Source organism: Notothenia rossii, assembly GCF_949606895.1.
Source record: "Notothenia rossii genome assembly, chromosome: 11".
In the NCBI taxonomy this organism is placed as follows: Eukaryota; Metazoa; Chordata; class Actinopteri; order Perciformes; family Nototheniidae; genus Notothenia; species Notothenia rossii.
In genome coordinates this window covers 38,803,552-38,824,309 of record NC_136910.1, presented here as the reverse complement: position 1 = coordinate 38,824,309, position 20,758 = coordinate 38,803,552, and the positions used below count along the sequence as shown (strand labels likewise).

The 20,758-nt window shown below is 40.4% G+C and overlaps 1 protein-coding gene across 1 annotated transcript; it reads right to left on the bottom strand.

Annotated features, from left to right (window-relative positions):
• Positions 1-3,283: 3,283 nt before the first annotated feature.
• arsb (arylsulfatase B) lies at positions 3,284-20,556 on the bottom strand. Its single transcript, XM_079657969.1, has 8 exons — positions 20,055-20,556; positions 18,490-18,676; positions 18,217-18,407; positions 17,320-17,527; positions 13,981-14,224; positions 12,782-12,852; positions 6,835-6,966; positions 3,284-4,466 (listed from the first exon to the last, which is right to left on the bottom strand). Exons 1-8 carry the CDS (start codon positions 20,298-20,300, stop codon positions 4,201-4,203), a joined length of 1,545 nt encoding a protein of 514 aa, XP_079514095.1. The 5' UTR covers positions 20,301-20,556; the 3' UTR covers positions 3,284-4,200.
• Between the last annotated feature and the right edge of the window lie 202 nt (positions 20,557-20,758).

Here is a 20,758-nt window from a genome sequence, read left to right as displayed (position 1 = left end):
TACTGTGCAATACAATATTATATCATATCATTTATCTTAAAACCATGATTCACTGACATACTTATTTCAAAGGACATTGTAGAAAAGAGACTGCTGTTTATGCCTTTACTGTAATTATTTTGTATTCAAAGTGATATTATTATACAATTCTAGAGAACAGTTGAAGAACCTAGACCAGTTGACTGAGACGTTTGGCAAGCTATTCCTCCTGCATACAGAAATATCTTAACAATTGTTTGGATTGTCATGAAAATTGGTACAGATGTCCATGGGGCCTAGAAGATCAATCATACAGACTTTGGTTATCCTCACACTTTTCCTCTAGCTCTACCATGACACTGACATTAGTGTTATATCAGATGGATTGCCATATCAGGATGGATTACCTTCACTTGGTGACTTTTCATCAATGGTCAAACTTTGAATTTCTCCAATACTTTGGTTTGTTGTTTAATGTCCCATTACTTTTTCACCTGTTCTTATTGCCTTTGTCTGACCACTTAAGTATATTTGACAGAATATTTGAATTGTAATTTGCGGGTTTTAATCTAAAGTGTGACTGAATATCTTTTTTTGTATGTAGGGGACGTATACTAAGCCCATTCCCATGCTGAATACCTGGTATCATAATGTTAAATAAGGAATGTAGTTATTATCTTCTAAAGCTTTCCTTCTGTAATTACTCTTAAAAGTTCATTAAGAAGAAGCAAGATAAGATGCACCTTCTGCTATATGAGAGTGAATCTGAAACCAAATGTTAATTACATAACAATTTAGGACCAAGAAGGCCTCCTTGAAATCTATTGTGCAATTCCAACACATTTTTGGTTAGGTGTGATGAGCTGTTGGATTTCCCCCCTCAAGGTTCAACACATTCCTGGCTGCACTGGTCAGTATGATTTTAATCTGTTTTCACAGTCAGGCAGCAGAAAGACACAATCTTGTTTGGAATTCCAGTCCCACTTTAAACCTTCAATGTCTCCCTGTGGACATACCAGAGAGGAATCAAGGGTGGCAGACATTTTTTCACCATCTCACCATCAAAAAACATCAGAGCCTCACGACAGCTATCATATCTTTTTACACTGTCATATCTCTCAGGGGCATCACAGTTGTGGCACACATAGCTTTGTTACAGCTGAAAAAACAAAACGTAAAGGGGTGGAGGCGACGTCAGAGGCGGTGAATCCCACTGTTGATTCAGCAGAGGCAAATCAGAGTGTGTTTGTCACTCTGTGAGGCAGACTTCACAGGCCCGAGTCAAAAGGCAGGATTAAGTGTGAAAGACACACCAAAACCACTTTGAAAAAATATGAAGAGATGAGTTGTGACACTCATAATGACAAGATGGAATAACAGGAGGGGTTGTTCACCACAGACGGGGTACGAGAAGTGCTAAAGTGGTGGGCTGTCGAGCTGAGAAACTCGTAGGCCTCGGGTTTAAGAAGAAGTGGCAACATCTAATTAAGTGAGCTATCCCATCATCTTTAAATGCAGAGTTCTGATTGTAGAGTAAACTAACAGAACAAGCGAATGACAAATTTGTAGCCTCAGCAATGTAAGAAGTGCTTTCCCAGAAACATAAAATAACCATGTGGTATTCTGGTAGTCACCCATTATCAAAATCCCTGTTTAAATTCCATTTAACAGCTGCTTTGGTACCACCTTTTTTAGACATATGCACTTGAGTGTATACAGCCTACATTAGAAACATCTTATTCTTAAAAAGCAAGAATAGGATTTTCAATTTTAAGCATGTGAGTGGCATCACACATTTGCCTTGGGTGAACCATATGGAGTGAACTGTCACCAAGTAAATAATTAATTGAAATACGACCTAAAATCTCAAGAGCCACTCATTAATTAAGCATTTAAGTTCATTCTGGGCCTTGGAAGCATTATTTTTGACGGAAAAATCCCAACTCAAGGGTCACTTAATGGCTTTATTTAGAACTGTATCATCAAGTGTTATGGATTAAATCATTACAGCAATTGAGCTCACATGTCAACAGAGCAAACTCCATACATTGATGAAGACCATGTGACAGAGAGTTGAAAGCTCTGGAGAAAGCTAAGAGTAGACTTGAGTCAAAATTGATTTGTCAAACCACTCAAAAATGCTCTTTGAGATCAAAGAAAAATAGATACACTCTCCTTTCTGCCAGTTATATATAGAGTTAACTAAGCTTAGCTAAGAATAAGAGTTCAATACAAGGGGAAACAGCTAGCTTAGCTCTTTCTAGAAAGATTTGCCTATTATCACTTCTAAGCACATTAATAAACACATTATATATGTTTTGTTTGATCTGTAAAACTCTACGGTGTAAAAATGATTATGGTTTTATAAAAGTTACGTGTCTAGACTAGCTGTTTCTTCCTTAAGCTAAGCTAACTGTCAAAGCTAACCCTCCGTAGCTTCACGTTTATAGATAACAGTGGTATCTAAACATTTAACACTTGGCAACAAAGTAAATAAAAATACAACTCCCATTATTCCTTTACTGATAGACTCATGTCAAGCTTATGATTTCATATCAAACTATGCCATCAGCTGAGCACAAACGACAACGTGAATATTAACAACAAAGTGCTGACTTTTAGAGTGATAGGTCAAACAATTGTTCCAAAAAAACACATTTATAAAGGAAACAAGAGTCGGTGACATTTGACTCTAAACAGCCCTATGTTTTCCACGGTCACCAGCATTGTTGTTTGCTTGCTCCGCTGCCAATCAATATACATGGAAGGTCAAGGGTCACAGCCCACATTAGGACGGGCCGCCCCCTCTCTGCAGGGAGTATTTCCTGTGGTAGTCTGCATGCGGCTGCCAGTGGGAGGTCAATCACCAAGAGGCCAAAGGTTAAAGAGGGTGGATGTATCAAGGAAATTAGTTTCAACTGTTTAACTTGCAAATATGCAAATCCTTCAATTGGAAGTCTGAGATTTCCTTACCCTTTAGTATTTTTTTTGTAATATATGATGTAGTAAGAAAATATAAGATGTATCACCATAACTGTATCTAAATCACCTCCGTGAGAACTGCACATTCATGAATGACTGGCATGTGGGAGTTTTTGTTGAAGCCATAACATAATGGATATGTGAAGTGCATGTGAAGAAATTCCTCACATTTTCAACCTCCAAACAGAAATACACTGCTAACCCAATTGTTAACGTTAAGGCAACTGGAAGGGGAACGAGTAAACTAAAAAAAGCACTTGTAATTAACTACATTTCAGCACAAAGAATCATGAATATTCAGTCTTTTTACAAACCATTTCACTACATTTTGAAGCCTCTTTATTATGTAGTATTTGTTTTCCGGAACAAATCATATAACTTGGATTCATAGCTACAGTACAACCAGTACACAGTTTCAAAGTATGCACCAATAGTACAATAATAATAAGTAAAGCACAGTTTATTTAAGGAAATATATTTGAAAGTAAAAATTTGACCTTTTTGGACATTGGGTGGCCATGCAACAAGATGTAAATATAACATGACACAATCTGCTTTCTCCTGTACGATCCTTAAAAACCTCCCAAAAGACACCATAGATTGGTTGGTGAAATATGTCTCTCAGGTATGAAAACAGTCCTTCTGTTTGACACATACAAGGAGCCTGCGGCTTCTCAACAGTAGATAAATGAAGTGCAATACCTGAAACAGCAGGGAGATAAGGTATTTCCAAATCAGCAACATGTGTAGCAAACAGTGTTTACGCAATCGCTTTAACTAAACCTCTGTAAGCATTTCAGAGCTGGGACACAACGATCAATAGTAATGGCAGTACCAGTCAGTCAATTAATGGCTTTTTCCATTGGTTGGCGAAAAATAAAAAGTCTTTGGCAAATATTAAAAGGCACTTGGAGAACAAAGACCTCCGCCAAGGCCAAATGCCCTATCGCACAATGTAAACGAAAGGGAAAAACAACGCTGCAAAATGATATGGGATCTTTCTTTGACCATGCAACAGGCTAGAAGTTTTCCCAATAAACAACTGACAAACAAAGGAACAAAACCGGAAATAATAATAATGGGATAAAAACAGCTGTCTTTAAGTTGATATACAGTACATTCAATCTCACTATCATAATGTCTTTCAAAATGTTACTCTTTTTCTCAGCAGAAGAGATTCCTGCTGCTGAAATTCACATTTAACAAAGTGCTACAGCATTCATAATTGTCATTTCCACCCTATGCCCAGGGTCCCCAGGCTCCAGTGGGACCCGGGTCACATCGGGGGTCCTCATCGGGGAAGTTTATCGGTAAAGCATTTTTCTGATATTGGTTGAGCCTAGTGAGAAGATACTCTACTACTGTGGGGAAGTGAGCGGATAATTCATTCCTCTCCTCTGGATCTTTTTCTATGTCAAACAGCATTACGGGCTTCAGTGGATCCGCCTGGGGGGGGTTTGAATCGGAGCTGTTGTGCCCGGGTCGCGGAAACCAAACGTCACAACCTGGAGGAAATAAGATGAAGGAATCAGATTGGCAACCATGGTGGGAAGTAGCTCAATACATTAACACAAGTACTGTATTAAAGTACAATTTTAACTTACTTCAACACATTTGAGAGAATAATAATACAATTTTGACTGCACTGCCTTTGTTTGAGAGCTGTTGTTACTTTTTGTTAGATACATTTATTATAAAAAATAAAATAAACAAAATATAAGCTAGTTCAATAAAATGCTGGATTAAATCACTGGCTCCCAATATGTTTGATGTATGGCCTGACCTGACCTGCTCTAGTTGAAGCTTCTTGTCTAAGCTAGACATTTGAAAACCTCATTTAAATAACTATTTAAGGCCTAAAGAGGTAAATGTATATTATTATAACCATATACTACAGGACTGTCTCAGAAAATTAGAATATTGTGATAAAGTTCTTTATTTTCTGTAATGCAATTAAAAAAACAAAAATGTCATACATTCTGGATTCATTACAAATCAACTGAAATATTGCAAGCCTTTTATTATTTTAATATTGCTGATTATGGCATACAGCTTAAGAAAACTCAAAAATCCTATCTCAAAAAATTAGAATAGTTCCTCAGACCAAGTAAAAAAAAAAGATTTATAACAGCAAAACACAATCAAACATTTGAAAATGTCCATTAATGCACTCAGTACTTGGTTGGGAATCCTTTTGCACGGATTACTGCATCAATGCGGCGTGGCATGGAGGCAATCAGCCTGTGGCATTGCTGAGGTGTTATGGATGCCCAGGATGCTTCAATAGCGGCCTTTAGCTCATTAGCATTGTTGGGTCTAGTGTCTTTCAGCTTCTTCTTCACAATACCCCACATATTCTCTATGGGGTTCAGGTCAGGGGAATTTGCAGGCCAATCGAGGACAGTAATCCCATGGTCAGTACACCAGTTACTGGTGGTTTTGGCACTGTGGGCAGGTGCCAGATCATGCTGGAAAATGAATTCCTCATCTCCATAGAGCTTTTCAGCAGACGGAAGCATGTAGTGCTCTAAAATCTCTTGGTACACAGCTGCATTTACTCTGGGCTTGATGAAACACAGTGGACCAACACCAGCAGCTGACATGGCTCCCAAAACCATCGCTGACTGTGGGAACTTCACACTGGATTTCAAGCAACTTGGATTTTGCTCCTCTCCAGCCTTTCTCCAGACTCTGGCGCCTTGACTTCCAAATGAAATACAAAACTTGCTTTCGTCTGAAAAGAGGACTTTGGACCACTGTGCAACTGTCCAGTGCTTCTTTTCCTTAGCCCAAGTCAGACGCCTCTTCCGTTGTCTTGAGTTCAGAAGTGGCTTGACCATGGGAATACGGCTATTGTAGCCCATTTCCCGGACACGTCTGTGAACAGTGACTTTTGATACCTGGACTCCAGCTTCAGTCCACTGTCTTTGAAGCTCCCCCAAATTCTGGAAGCGACTCTTCTTCACAATGCTGTTAAGGCTGCGGTCATCTCTCTTGGTTGTGCAGCGTTTCCTGCCACATTTCCCCCTTACAACAGACTTTTTGTGGATGTGCTTTGAAACTGCACTCTGTGAACAGCTTGCTCTTTGAGAAATTTATTTTTGTGTCTTACCCTCCTGATGGAGGGTGTCAATGACGGTCCTCTGGACAGCAGTCAGATCAGCAGTCTTCCCCATACTTGTGATTTAGTTTACTGAACCAAGCTGAGTGTTTTTCAAGGCTCAGGAAACCCTTGCAGGTGTTTCGAGTTAATTAGACGATTCAAGTGATTCGTTGAACACCCTACTAGTATACTTTTTCATGATATTCTAATATTTAGAGATAGGATATTTGAGTTTTCTTAAGCTGTATGCCATAATCAGCAATATTAAAATAATAAAAGGCTTGCAATATTTCAGTTGATTTGTAATGAATCCAGAATGTATGACATTTTTGTTTTTTTAATTGCATTACAGAAAATAAAGAACTTTATCACAATATTCTAATTTTCTGAGACAGTCCTGTATATATATTCAATCAATATTTTACAAAGTAATGCTATACAGAATGATTGTCAAAACTGTTATTTTATTTTCCTCTTCAATCAATCCATTCGCCACCCATTAGATTCATTTTGTGACCTTCTGAAGGGGCTTGACCCCCATTTTGGGAACCACTGGATTACATTTACTGTATAAAAACGAGTTTAAACTAGCTCTACCAACACCAGCTTCACAGGGATGTTTTTTATACTTCTATATAAAAAAACTTTGACTTTACTAAGGGATCCAGAAACGTCTTCCACCGCTGTTCACACAGATAAGAACTGTGTGTTTGACTTTCTGCTTCGCACTTAGACTAAACATGTCATTACGGTTGTCAGGAGATACGGACCTGGGTAGCCCGTCAGCAGCTTCCAGTTGGAGGATCGGATGGCGGAGTGAATGGACACATTGAAGCCAGAATTGGCCCAGGAGCCTCCGCTGACCACCTGAGCCAAAGATGACTGGCGCTGAGTGCCAGGACCTGCAGAGAGGAGAGGACGGAGCTGATCATGGAGGTCATCCATCTCTAAAAATATGCCTAAAACTAGCTCCCGCTGATTAAAACGATATTAGACTACCACTGGATACAAAACGCCCTCTGTGGAAGTCCATGTAAACCATACGGGAAGGTAGACTGGCACCGAAAGTCAGTGCATACCTGAGAATCGAGTGAAGGTGTCAAAATAAATACACCAATAAGAAAGAGCTCTTTTCTTGCTGTAAAACCAACATTGAAGCTGCAGGAATGAGCACTTCATAACAATACTTCCCTTTAAGAACAGAAACTATTGTACGTATTCATTTCCTTAAAGTTTTAGGAGGAATTTGACTATTATGGTGGTACTGTGGTCAACTCAGCACCAGTCTTTTCATATCTGCCAAGCACAATGAATAATTTGCCATTACTGCTGTCGGGCAGATTTTTCATACAGTATCAAACGAGAACAAACTGGCCAGTATCACAAGTCAAGGCAAAAGTAAATAATTGGCCTTTGTTCTGAGGGTGTCCAGACATTTCTGCAGCCTCCTGCCACAATCCATTTCTCCTCTTATGGAATATGTCTACCAGAAGTGAAGTGGTCTTGAGAGTATTATCAGGTTCATGCTGTGTTTGACCCCGACAATATGGTCCTGATTAGACAGATTTGCAAGTAATTTCTGCGTCCTAACGTTGTCGAAAACAAGTATTTCATCACATTCTTTGCTTATAGACACAAACCCCACCCACACCAAGCCAATGTTCCCATCGGAGCTTGTTTTTATGGAGTGGATTCAACCACAGCAACATGACTGGAGAATTAAAACATTTCCGATCTCAGCGTTTTTGCGACCACATGATAAAAACTCCGACATTGAAATCTTCACTGATCATTGCGGAAAATTACATGTGGCTCTCTTAATTGTTCTCACATGCATTAAACTGGGTTTTTCAACGCAGAGCAATCCCGAACCACACCAGATCTGTGTAAACAACTTGCAGAGCTCTTGTCCTTTACACGAGAAGGGAAAACTGCAGTCCTGACATCAAGCGAAATTCAGGTGTTATGCAAGCAGGTGGGAGATTGAATTTCAAGCTTTTGCTTCTTTAAGGAGAGGAGCCTCAAACCCCAACTCACATACTGTCCATTTCTTACATTCATTCCTGCATGAGTGCTTCAACGCCAGGCCCTGCTCATCTGGATCCAAAGCAGGAGAATCCACAAATGGGCTCAAAGAAAAGGAAAGGCGGGGGGAAAGTGGGAAGAGACCCTGAGAGAGCAGAAGGGATATTTGGGGGTGATTTAAGGCTTGGGCCAAGTCCAGGGTTCCTCCGCGAGAAGTTCAGGGACCCCTCTGTGACCCATTTAGTCGGGATCCCTCTTCTCACACAGAGTGAGAGCGAAGAAGGGGGATTTTGAAAAGCAACTTGAAAGGAGAAACTATGTAAAAAGGAGACAAAGCTCTTTCATGAGCTAAATGGAGAAAACGCCAAAAAAGGAAAGCATAGAAAGAGAAAAGGGGAAGAAAGTGGAGCCGTCTGAAAGGAAAAGAGGAATCTCAGGCTGGAATGCATCAGGAGGAGCCGGCTGTCACTGTGGTCGCTGACAATAAAGTCTCAAACATAAAACATGGACGCTTGTAAAGCAGCAGTGTCGTTCTTCACTCTCTTATCATTCAAATGATTTAGACGGTGATGCCCGACAGTAAACCTTCAGGGTGATTTGAGCTCTGCTCGCTTATGGCTGTGTAAACAGAAGTGTCTAAAAATATGACAAATCAATGATGGGACTATAAATAAAGTATTCAGTCAAAACAGGCTATTTTGGTGTATTCCCAGGAGCTCTTTTTTTAGATGTGAGATGAGATGTTAAAGGTGTTAACTTTAGTCACTCAAACGACAGGGAATTAACTCAGCTTTAAGGAGATTTGTCTCACCTTTTAACTCAACTTTTTTGTTTGTTCTACACACACCTTTTAATGTTTTTGTCGCACTGCTCCCATCAACCTCTCCATTTGCAGAAGACAGCTGTTTTTAGTTAAAAACATCTCTGAAAAACATCACTGCACTCTTTCAACGGAAGACAGAAACAGTCAGCAACTAGCTGACGAGTACATTAAACAGCATTTTAAGCTGAATATATTTTGAGTTGGTGACACTATATCACAGCAAAAAGGGAGGGGAAATATCAGACCTATGTCCAACTTATTGTGTAAATAGGCAACCATTGGATTTATAAAGACGATAATATGTCATGGTTGTATTCACAGCTTGTTCCACATGCTCAAGTGACCAAAATGAATCAATTAATGCTGTTTTGAACTATAAAAACTGGGTTAGGGTTACAACATTTGTTGTTGCAAATGTTTTGGTAATCATACCTTTTGTACCTTGATTTTGATTTTAAAAAAGGATGTTGCTACTGTTAAAAATCATGACCCCCCCCACTAGTGAACGATACCAGGTGTGTGTGAAACTGAAACCAGATCTCTGTAAAGTTTGCCAGGTGACTATAAATTTAGTAGCAGAATATATTGTACATCCCATGTTAAAGAAGCGCTCTCCACTTTTACACACTGACTCAGGAGGAAGTGTAATCTGTAATAACTTAAAGGTTCAAATGATAGACACCAGTGAATAAACTAGATACGACCCTTTAGAAAGCGGCTCCTGCACCAAAATAAAGTGCAGTGCTCCATACGGTATTTATCAGTGATAATTCCTCTACCACCCCTTGCTGAAGAGAAGAGAAGTACTGTACGTCCAGGAGATGAATGAAGCGGTATGCATCTACTCTCATGACGACCCATTATGTGCCCATTATGGCACATCTGTGAAACATTTCAGCACAAAAATGCACTCCTCCTTTTACCTCTTCTATTTTCGAATGTGTAACTAAAGGTGCAGCATTCTCCACAGAGACAGAAATAGTGGCCTCGGACCAGGACCACCTAATATTAAGTGGTTAAGACAAGAATGAGGCCACTCCACTGTGTCTGACAGCCGAACAAAAAAAGGGAGTCACATGACCAATTTCCTGGAAACCTCCCCACAATCACAGAGCTTAAACTGTAAGCACACACACCCTGAACCTCAAACATCGACTATCTCAGGTTTCAACAATGTCGACTGATTACAGTTTCAACAGAGACTGATTACAATTTCAACCTTGTGTAATCAGCCTTCCTTACAACAGCATAACAAATAGCATTTTATGAAGTACAGTAATCACAAAGAAATAACCAAAAAGTGAAGACAATCAAGCCAATTCACAAAAATGATTCAGATTACATTTGTAAACACATGGAAGATGTTTCTTTTTTTTTAAAGAAAGTTTCTTATGATTATTCCATGTAAAATGTACTTTCACAGGCTAGATATGATGTGTACTTCATAAAGCAACCAAAATGACATCCAGTGATAATAATCTCCATGTGAGAATCACCTCTCCTCTCCTCATAAACTCTTAATCCAATCAAACACATTTCAAACACCCATAATAAACTCAGCGTTGACTTTCGAATGTGAGTTTAGTTGGACGTTATGCAACTCCATGCTATTCTTAGGCCCCTGTCTGCCTTGACTTGAGTTCATTGGATTCACGATGTCTGGCGTATTTGTGAATACTGGCTCAAACAATGAGCCTCTTGATACTTGTTGGGAAGAGAGAGAAAACAGTAGAATTACAACATTAGAAACCAAGCATCATACGTCATAGATTTCATAAACACAGATAGGCAGCACAAGGTTTTCCATCATCTTAACAGGCTGTATCAAATGTGTGTCACTGGCTGATTAATGAGGATTAAAAAGAGATTCTCCATGAGTTTGTACTGGTGTCCTGCCACAGTCCAAACACATGAGGTTTTCTAACAATTAGCTAAATTGTCTGCAGGAGTATGGCTGTCTGTCTATATTTTTCAGCCTCGTGACAGACTAATGACTGGTGTATCCTGCATCTCTCTCCCAGTGTGAGCTGGGAAGGGCTTTTCTGATGACAGATTGAAGGATAAGGTCACTGGATATTTGAAAGGGGTCCTGTTACGCTCATTTTCAGGTTCATATTTATATTTAGTGTCTCTACTGTGACATGTCTCCATGCTGTAATGTTCAAAAGGTCTTTATTTCTCTTATACTGCCTGTGCTGCAGCAACTCTTTTCACCTTCTGTCTGAAACCAGAGCCCAGTCTGCTCTGATTGGTTAGCTGGCCAGCTCTGTTTTGACTGGTCAAGTCTTACATACAGTAGTGATGTCACTATGTTAAGGAAGTAAACAAAGGAGTCCAGGCCGTGGGGGGGGGAAACTCTTTCTGGGGGAACTTTGGGATTTTAGCCCTTGCGGACCATTTACATGCACAAAAATACCTACCAATTTTTATATCTAGGACTTGCATCATAATTGGCTGGGATCAAATGTTATCATTTGAACCAGAATAGACTTGATCTAGCAAACGAAGAAAGGTTGGGCCAAAACTGCTCGGCTGCAAAGTGTGAAAGCTGACTTTAGGGAGAAGGAGCTAAAATATGGAACAGAGGAAGATAGGTCTTGATGGAGCAGAGTGTCCAAGTCTTATTTCCAGTCAGACAGCGAAGACGATGAACATACACCCTAGAGACCAAACCTTCAATGTGATCAGACAAGCCGCCCATCCCATCAAATCAAGCAAAGAAACCAAAAACCTCCTCCTCATCTCCTAATTCTGCCGCAATTGCTCGGACCACACCCATCATCAAACTCTGACTTCATTCGGGTGACTGTGTCTTGGTTTGTTTCGACATTATTGCATTGACATCTAATAAACACATGGCAAAGTACTCAGCCTGTCTGGTAGTTCTCGCTGCAGTAGGTGTCTCCAGGATCACATTTGGCCCTAATTACTGACATACTCACACGGTGCTAACAATAACAGTGTCGCTCTCACTTGTATAAGTCCACAGCCCTAGGTTGCCAGTATACTCTTACAAAGTGAAATATCTTCAGGAATCCCCCTCTCCTCCACACCTTTTATAATCAGATTAGACAGGGTCTCTGTCCAGGATATGAACTTCTCTTGACACGACTATTTCCGTGTCTTTTTATGTGAACAACAGAGTGCAACACTGTGGATGTCGTCCAGGACAGTGTCTAAAAAATGGTCGCTGTTATATCCATATTTTAACAAAATCCTACATAAAGCTTTTGCCATATTTCAGTCTGGACTAAGGCAGCTGGCTGACAAACCATAGACTGTAATGAGGGTTCACATTGTCCAACATTAAAATGTTATTGAATTATGTATATATTTTTACTTATTGCAGCATATAATTAAAAAATCCACAATAATCCATACATTTATCATACATACAAATTATCCTTAAAGTCAGAATGTTGTATAGAAAGGGATGATTTTCTCCTCATTTCCTTTTCTCAATAAAACACAGAAGACATATAGCTGCAAAACGACTGAATGCAAACGGAGTTCCCAGACTTCTATAAAGACGTGTAATGATCTCAGCCTCTTGGCAGTATGTGCTGCAGTGAATACTTGTTGGTGGGATATCTGCAGCTTGTGTCAGCCAACGTTTGTATTTCACAAGATCCTATTTCAAAATGTATGTCAGACTCCTCTCTTTACCAGGTCTGAATGAGTGCATAGTGACATGTACACACACTTTTTCACCACAGTGCAGTTAGGAAACTCAACCTCAACTTTGTCCAAATCCACAAATGAAACCCTGCTGGAGGTATTACGTGTTATATGTTCTGATGAATATAAATCACAGTGCGGACAAAGTGGGGAAAAACCCCATTTATGAATAATGAAGCATGTGAACTTACACGGAGCGATGTCATTATACAGAGGGTCAATGTTGTGCAGCAGCTCCAGTCTGGGTGAGGCAAAGCCTTTGCTGCAAGATAAAAAGTAACCATTAAACATATGGATACACAACTAACACACACAACACCGTGTCTGACTCATGCACTGTAAAATCCTCGGGGATCTGTAAATCTAAACCAGCTGCTCACCATACAGTCGTATGCTCTGACCGCACTCCACCACAGAGAAAGCACACTACTCTCACTGACCACAGTGTCTGATAACACAACTAAAATAACTCCTGCCTGCCTACTGTTCTGGGCCCTAATTTGCCTTTTTTATTTTCCGCCGGCCAAGCTGCTGTTTTCTGTAACAGGCCAATTAAATACAAAATGAAACTGTAAAAAGCAGTGAAAACAAACAGCAGTTTGTGCCCTGTGTTGTTTTGCACAACACACAGCAACCGGCAGCAGTAAGCGGTCAGCTGACGTGCTTCAGCCAATCAGGTCAAGTGGAGGCTGTGAGTAGTAGTTTGCGGTCCAGGCTAAGCATTTTCTGCTGCAGCCCTTCATTTCCCCTGCTTTCACTGTGTCCACATTTAGTTTACAAATATAACATGTCAGTCATGTAGTAGTCGGTGACAGCCTGTGTGATGACCTGAGTACCTATTAACATGCAATGTAGTTTGTGGTGTGTCACCAGTTGCATGATAACTCAATCTTTGTAGTGTTCTCCAAAGCACAATTCAATATTCTACGGATAAAATAATTCTCAGGTATGTTCCCACATAAAAGGATTTGTAGCTAAAATAATGAGTTTATCCAAAAGCAGGATTTCATAGTTCTTAGAGGCAGAGGAGGGGATGGAGAGAGGATCAGGGAAGAAAAGAAAGGGATGGAAGGACTACAGATTTGTGTGAGAATGACTGATGGAATTTCCTTCTCTTTGAGCTCCCATTGCCGGAGTAACAAAGGGCTTATTGAAGGAGCAGGGGCTCCTACAAGAAAAAGACGCTCGGTCAGGGAGACAGGCGGAGGCAGTTGGAGCTGGAGCACATGGGGGGAAGGATCGGAAAGAGGCACAGAGAGAGGGCAGGCTGTCAGGTTTAAGAGCTGGTATCACTCACATTGTAAACTCTGACCTACCACCCAAGAAACGTCTTCAGCTGAAGAATTCAAATCCCACATGTGTGAAAAATATTTACAGTTCAGCAGCTCACCTGATTGTGTTCCACACGTTGAATCCGTCCAGTGGCTTGGTGCCGTTGGTGCTCCCTCCGGCCAGGCCAACGAGGGTTGGCAGCCAGTCAGAGATGTGGATGAGTTTGTGGCTGACGGTCCCAGGTTGCTTCAGCAGCGGGCTCGCGACAAACCCCACTCCCCGGATCCCTCCTTCCCACAGAGTCCACTTCCTTCCTCGCAGCGGCCAGTTGCTGCCACCACTCAGCGTCTGACCTCCGTTATCTGGGGACAAAATGTAATGTCACAAGTAGAAGAAGACAAAGGGATTTCAAATCAGTAGATATAAGAAAAAGGCATAAAGAGGAGATCTGGGGAGGTGACTGTGTACTAAATGCTTAAAAAGACGACAGCCTTGTAAGCTCTGTTTAGAAACCAATACCACTAATGCAGTATTTGGACAGAATGCAGATTCCATGTTCTTCCCGTGGAGAAGAGAGAGCAGCCAAACGGATATTCCTATGTAATGTTGGTAATGTTGCTTTTACCCCAGACAGAAAATACCTTTGAAGACGCAACACGCTGCTGGATAAAATGCCAAAAATATATAGTTTCCACTACCCTTACAACCGAACCATGTACAGTAGTAACACACATTAGTAAAAGGGCCTAAAGCCATGCTGGTAGTTACATTACATATTGTAATATTTTCTGTGATGTTGAACTAAAGGCGAGGCTCTAATCATCTCACCTTAGTTAGCCCATCCAGCATGATAACATTTGTTACTTAGCACTAATACTGCTAAGGCTGGTGGGAATGTTATTACCTGCAGGTATTTAGTCAAATCAAAAAACGTTTGACTATTTACATTTTGACCTGATGATGGCCGATGAAATATAAAATATTATGTATATGTATAACAGATCATGCTCATTTTCAGGTTTTATATTTGTATTTAGTTTCTCTACTGTGACATGTTTACATGCTTTTTTTTTCTCATACTGCCTGTGCTGCAGCACCTCTTTTCACCCTCGGTCTGAAACCAGAACCCAGGCTGCTCTGATTGGTTAGCGGGCCGGATCTGCTGTGATTAGTCAACAGCTTAGAGATGTCCCGCCCTTTAGTCTATCAAGGTACAGTGTGTTGGACTTCTGTTGCAAGCCAATAGAAGTGCAAGTGTTAAGTATTGATGTCACTATGTTACAGAAGTAAACAAAAGCAGTCCAATTGAGGCGTTTCAGGCAGTGTGGGGGGGAGGGGGATTTTAGCATTTGCAGACCATTTACATGCACAAAAACCTATAGAACACACTACAGGAAAGGGAAAACCACAGAAAGCATAATAAACAGTTCATCCTGAGGAGGAAGTTCATGTCTGCATTTAATTCAATAAAAATCGATTCAGTAGTTGAAGAGACATTTAAAGTCGCACATGTGAACCCCATGGTGGCTCTAGTGTAAAAGTCTGGCGATAACAAAAGTCAGTAGGATTGATCCTCCTAGGAGCATGAATGTCTTACAGAATTTCATTGTAACACAATTGATAGTGGTTAAGATATTTCAGTCCGAACCAAAGTTGTAGAACGACAGGAATAGGCTACCCATAAAGCATTCAAACAATACAGCAATGCTCATCTATTTGTCTCCCCTGTTAGACAAACAGTCCAGCATAATGTCCATCCACCACACACACACACACACACACACACACACACACACACACACACACACACACACACACACACACACACACACACACACACACACACACACACACACACACACACACACACACACACACACACACACACACACACACACACACACACACACACACACACACACACACACACACACACACACACACACACACACACACACGTTAGAGTGACTGTCATCATCCCAATGAGCCTGTCCAGTATAAACACACTTGTCCAATCACATCGAGGCAGGGCTCTCTGTGTCATGCGAGTCCAGGAAGTAGTCAGTGCCGATTCCCGAACTGTTCTGGAAAAGTCCGTCTGCTCCTTAATGCCTTTTCAAGCTGCTTTGGCTCTCTACAGGCCGATTCTCTCTTTTTTTCTTTGCCAGCTTCCCCTCCAGTTTCACCTAATGCTCTTGAGCTTCATTTGCTTACAGTAAAGGCAGAAACTTTCGTCATGGAGGAATTTCAACGCTAGGGTTAATTTCCTTCCTGTTGAGCGTGATTCATCTGGGTCAATTATAACAGCTTACAAAAACAATTGTAGATATGAATAATGGAGCAATTGATAGACCTTACTCTGACTAATTTCGGGAAAGGATGTTTATCTTTTATACACTATATCCTGGTAACTTTTACATAACCATTGCATCACATTAAAGAAAGCAGGAAGTATCTGGCGTTTTTCCTCCGTCAGAGTCTGCCCGGCACATGGCTGGCTGAATCCTTCCACTTATAGGCAAACAAATGTGTAGAACAATGAAACAGGCCACCCACCGCAGGCCATAAGACAAACTTGCACTTTACTTTTGCAGCATTGTTCCAGTCTTCTAATTACCCTTTTTAAAAATAACCCTCAAAGGAGTTACCTACTTCAGATGCAATTCATTACAGGTTCCACATGTGGAAACCTGAGAGCAGGCAGATGTTTAGACGACGCTGCATGCCCCCTTCTTTGCCTTATTCTGTTCTTCATCAAAGGTCTATATGACGGGTCCTTTTTAAGGTTCAACCATACAGAGACTTCCAAGGTGTGCTTGAAGATAAACGCAAATGAAAGTGTTACTTTAGTGTGATTCTGTTTTAAATATTCACATCCAGCTTGTCAGAGATTCTGACGTTAAAGCCTGTGAGAATAAATACAACAGAACATTGCTCTCTAGTGGAAATTTAGAGCATTACAAGAGCTATGTTAAGATGAACCTTGCCTGGGAAACAGTGCATTCATTGAACTTGCAAGGATATTTGTTTCATGTGCCTCCCTCTTGACCACGTTGTTTAGTAAAGTGCATTATCTAACCAGCTGATACTTTAACTGAATAAACTCATCTAAACTCCGCTCAACCCTAGAAAACCGGCTTTGATGCACAAAGTAAATGTGATTTTGAGCCTGCTTACGTAAATTGTAATTGCTCTTTATCAAGCACTCACTGATCTGGTTTGGGTTTCCAATCTGGCACGCTAGAAAAGAGTTAGACGGATACAGAGAAGCTCACCTAATATATATTTATGTGCAAATAAACAGCAAGTTGTTGTCATTGTGGATCTCATTTAAATCTCAGGAGTTCACTCTGATGAAGTAAGATGATCTAGAAAGCCTTTCTTAGATCTTAACATTTTTCCATGAGATTCTACAGAAGACATTTTGGTCATTATCTAGCGTTTCAGTAAAACATACCTGTTGAGAACACCAGGATGGTGTTGTCCCACAGCCCCCCCTGCTGCAGGGCCAGGGTGATGTTTCCCACGGCCTCGTCCATGGCCGACACCATGCCGGCATACTGCCTGCGATGGGGGTCTTTGATGAAACTGTAGGGGGCCAGGTAGCGCTCGGGCACCTGCAGCGGAGCATGGACTGCTTGAAGCGCAACGTACAGGAAGAGTGGCTGAAAGATGAAGATGACGGCATGTGAGGAAACTTCTCTGTGACTTACTGACGTAAACAACAGTAGTGAGTGCAACCAACAAATACTGTATTACCTCAAAGTAGGAACTGATTATAAGGGCAAACATTAAAATCGAATCATTTTGATATATCGAAAGTTGATGGGAAACAGCTGCTTATTTCGACATCCAGCAGTTATGGATCATTCATTCTTGTTTCTACTAATCAAAGTCCAATTCTATCTCCTTAACATCTGTTTAAGTCTCTACCAACTCCTGAGGGGAAATATTTGTTTCTTTAACTGATAAATCCTCCACTACTGTATGTTTACCAGCCAGCCTCTGACTCTTTCTGCCTGCTGTTTTGTGCGTATCAGGTAGGGTACTACTGAGGTTTTTTGTTGTTGAGATTTTTGCTGTGGCTGTGAATGATAAAACAAACTGTGAAAGGGAAAGGGAAAGGGAAGCATTATACTGGCCAAAAGCAAACATATGAGCTGCAAATCACTAATAAAAAATATATAAACAAAAAAAGGAAAACCCCTTCAGTCTAACTGTATAATTTGAGTGTCTAGTGTTTTTTTAGGATAAATAACTCAGTAGAAATAAAGTTAATCAGATCATCCAGATCAGGATTTACTGCTCTACACTGTGACACTTTGTGCAGGTGTGTGACTTGAGTGTGTGTCACCTTGTTAGAGTTGTGTTTTGTGATGATGCTGCTGGCTCTCAGGCTGAGCAGCTCAGTGGAATAGTCTCCTTTGTATCCCGTGGCGACCTCTTCTCCGTCCCGCAGGTCCAATGCACATCGACTCAGGTTCAGAGCAGCAATCCGAGAACAGCGGACATGAGTGAAGTAATCCTCGCTACCTGTGAGGTAACCTGGAGCACAAAATAATACAATTAGAAATGTGTAATACTGGGAATAAAACTACATCAAATGCTTTGTGATAATTAGATATACCAAAGTATGTGTCAAAGCCCCGGCGTGTGGGCAGGCAGTCCTTCTTGTACATGCCCAGGTGCCACTTGCCCACCATGTGAGTGGCGTAGCCCGCCTCCTTCATCAGCTGAGGCAGCAGTTTCTCGTCCAGAGGCACACAGTAGGGCTGACAGGGCCAGATGATCTGGTGCTGCATGCCGGTGCGGATCTGAGGAGGTTGAAATAAACACATACTGTTAGGAAATACATTTTGTTGAAAATGCATAGACTGTGAAAATGGGACAAAGCAACATCTAAAATAGCGAAAGGGGAACAGACAGCCTCTGAGGCGACAGTGATGCAAACTAAAGTTTCAAAATAACGACGTTGTCCTCTTGTTCTACTTTCCGACAATGTCCAAATTAAACTTTTCCCCATGGAAGGTTCTATTAAAAACAACCAGATTCAGAGACAGCTTCATCCAATAAGACTGTTAAGAAACTGAACTGCTGAAACAATTTCATAACATTCATCTGCTTCTTAGTAAATATGTATCTATTATCTAATATATCATTCCAATAACTTGTTGTATATAGACTCGTATTGCTCTATTCCACTTTTTTTTCTCATTTAAAAAAAAACCAACCTTTTTTAATTACTTTTAATATAGTATATTTTACTATTGTCTGCTTATCTGTATTATTGTGTTGCATTGTTGGAGAAGCCTGTGATCTAAGATTTTCAACTACATAATTACTCTAGCTATGTTAGTTTGACAATAAAGAACCTTGAACCTTGAACCCATTAAACACACTAAAATAAACAAACACAAAGTCATACATTGGACTTTACTTGTCATCATGATGATCCCTTCACTATATTTGACGGGAGTTATAGTTCCTTTTCAGATTTAGATTCTTCAAATTGTTACTACTTTTTAAGCTAAATAAACAATTTTTAACATTCTTTGATCAGCTGGAAAATGAATCTTCACAAAGCCTTTTTTATTGATAAAATAAATAGTCTAAATAAACTTGCCTTGCCACAATCTTAAACCAATGAACAGCAGTAAAATGCAACACACACCATAATGCACCGGTAATAAACTCTAAAATGTACGCACTTTTAAATTATGTTATACTGCAAATAAAACACGTTTTTAAAATTGTTTTATCCTTCCTACTGTACTAACTTCTATTTATATTTATATTTCTTGTGAACATTTAGTATTTAATTTATAAATAAGTTGTTAGTATAGTTTATAAAATAGTTCTACATTTGTTCCTTGTTTACAATGTATTTCCTCTTACTGTTTTTATGTATACGCCAAAGCAAATTAATTGTATGGGTGAATCTTTCAAAAAACCTGTTAATATTAATAAAAAACATCTTAAATAATGGTAAAATTGTTTAACTTTTCCTAGTTTTAAATCAACTTGGGGTTTGAATGCATGACTTTTTGCAGTATCTTCAGAGTGTGATACTTTTACAAAAGGATCTAGATACTTCTCTGACCACTATACCCTGCAGGAATCCATAGAAACCCAGCCATGCAGGGGTCTCAGTGTGTGGGTCTCAGGGAGAGGGTCTCAGGGTGAGGGTCTCACCTGGTACCTCCCGGTCATCAGCAGGTTTCTGGACGGGGTGCACAGAGGCTGGACGTAGTAGTTCTCCAGGCGGACTCCTCCCGCGGACAGCTTGTCCAGGTTCGGCGTGCGGATCTCTGAGCTGTGGTAGCCGACATCATACCAACCATAGTCATCTGCCAGGATGAACACGATGTTGGGCTGCTGGGAGGCTAACACCACAGAGGAGCTCACGAGAAACACAGCTATAAAGAGCGGGTAATCCATCGTTAGTCTCAGGTAAGAACTCAGCAGAGCTCTATTAAGTCCAACTCGTCTGTCACAATGTAAATAAGGAAATCCGGTAGGCTGTATACAACGGTAGAAGAAATAAAAACATGGCGAATAAAACGCTTAGAGCTAGGTTGTCATAACTTCTTCTCTTTTTCGTTATAACTTCCACACACAAAAAGTCCCTAAAGTTTTGAAGTTACTGTGTCTAGCTGTCACTTCCGTGTCCTTCAGATTGAAAACACTGCCTTGACTGCAGTAGCCAATCAAAGGGCTGGAAAAATCAGACAATCACGTGAATGAAAAAACAGCCAATCACATGAGTGAAAACACAGCCAATCACGTGAGAGGAAAAAACATTCAGTCACATGAATGTGTGGAACCAAAGCAATTAATAAAACCTGCTGTTAAAATAGGTAATTGAATTAAAGCAAAAAAGCTTAGTTGATTATTGA

Bases quoted from the DNA above. Each gene is read 5' to 3' on its own strand.
- arsb (XM_079657969.1), bottom strand. From the start codon at position 20,300: ATGGATTACCCGCTCTTTATAGCTGTGTTTCTCGTGAGCTCCTCTGTG. The intron at 18,677-20,054 runs GTGAGACCCTCA...CAACCTCCTCAG, and splicing joins TGATGACCGGGAGGTACCAG to ATCCGCACCGGCATGCAGCA. The intron at 12,853-13,980 runs GTGAGCTGCTGA...TTTATCTTGCAG, and splicing joins AACGTGTGGAACACAATCAG to CAAAGGCTTTGCCTCACCCA.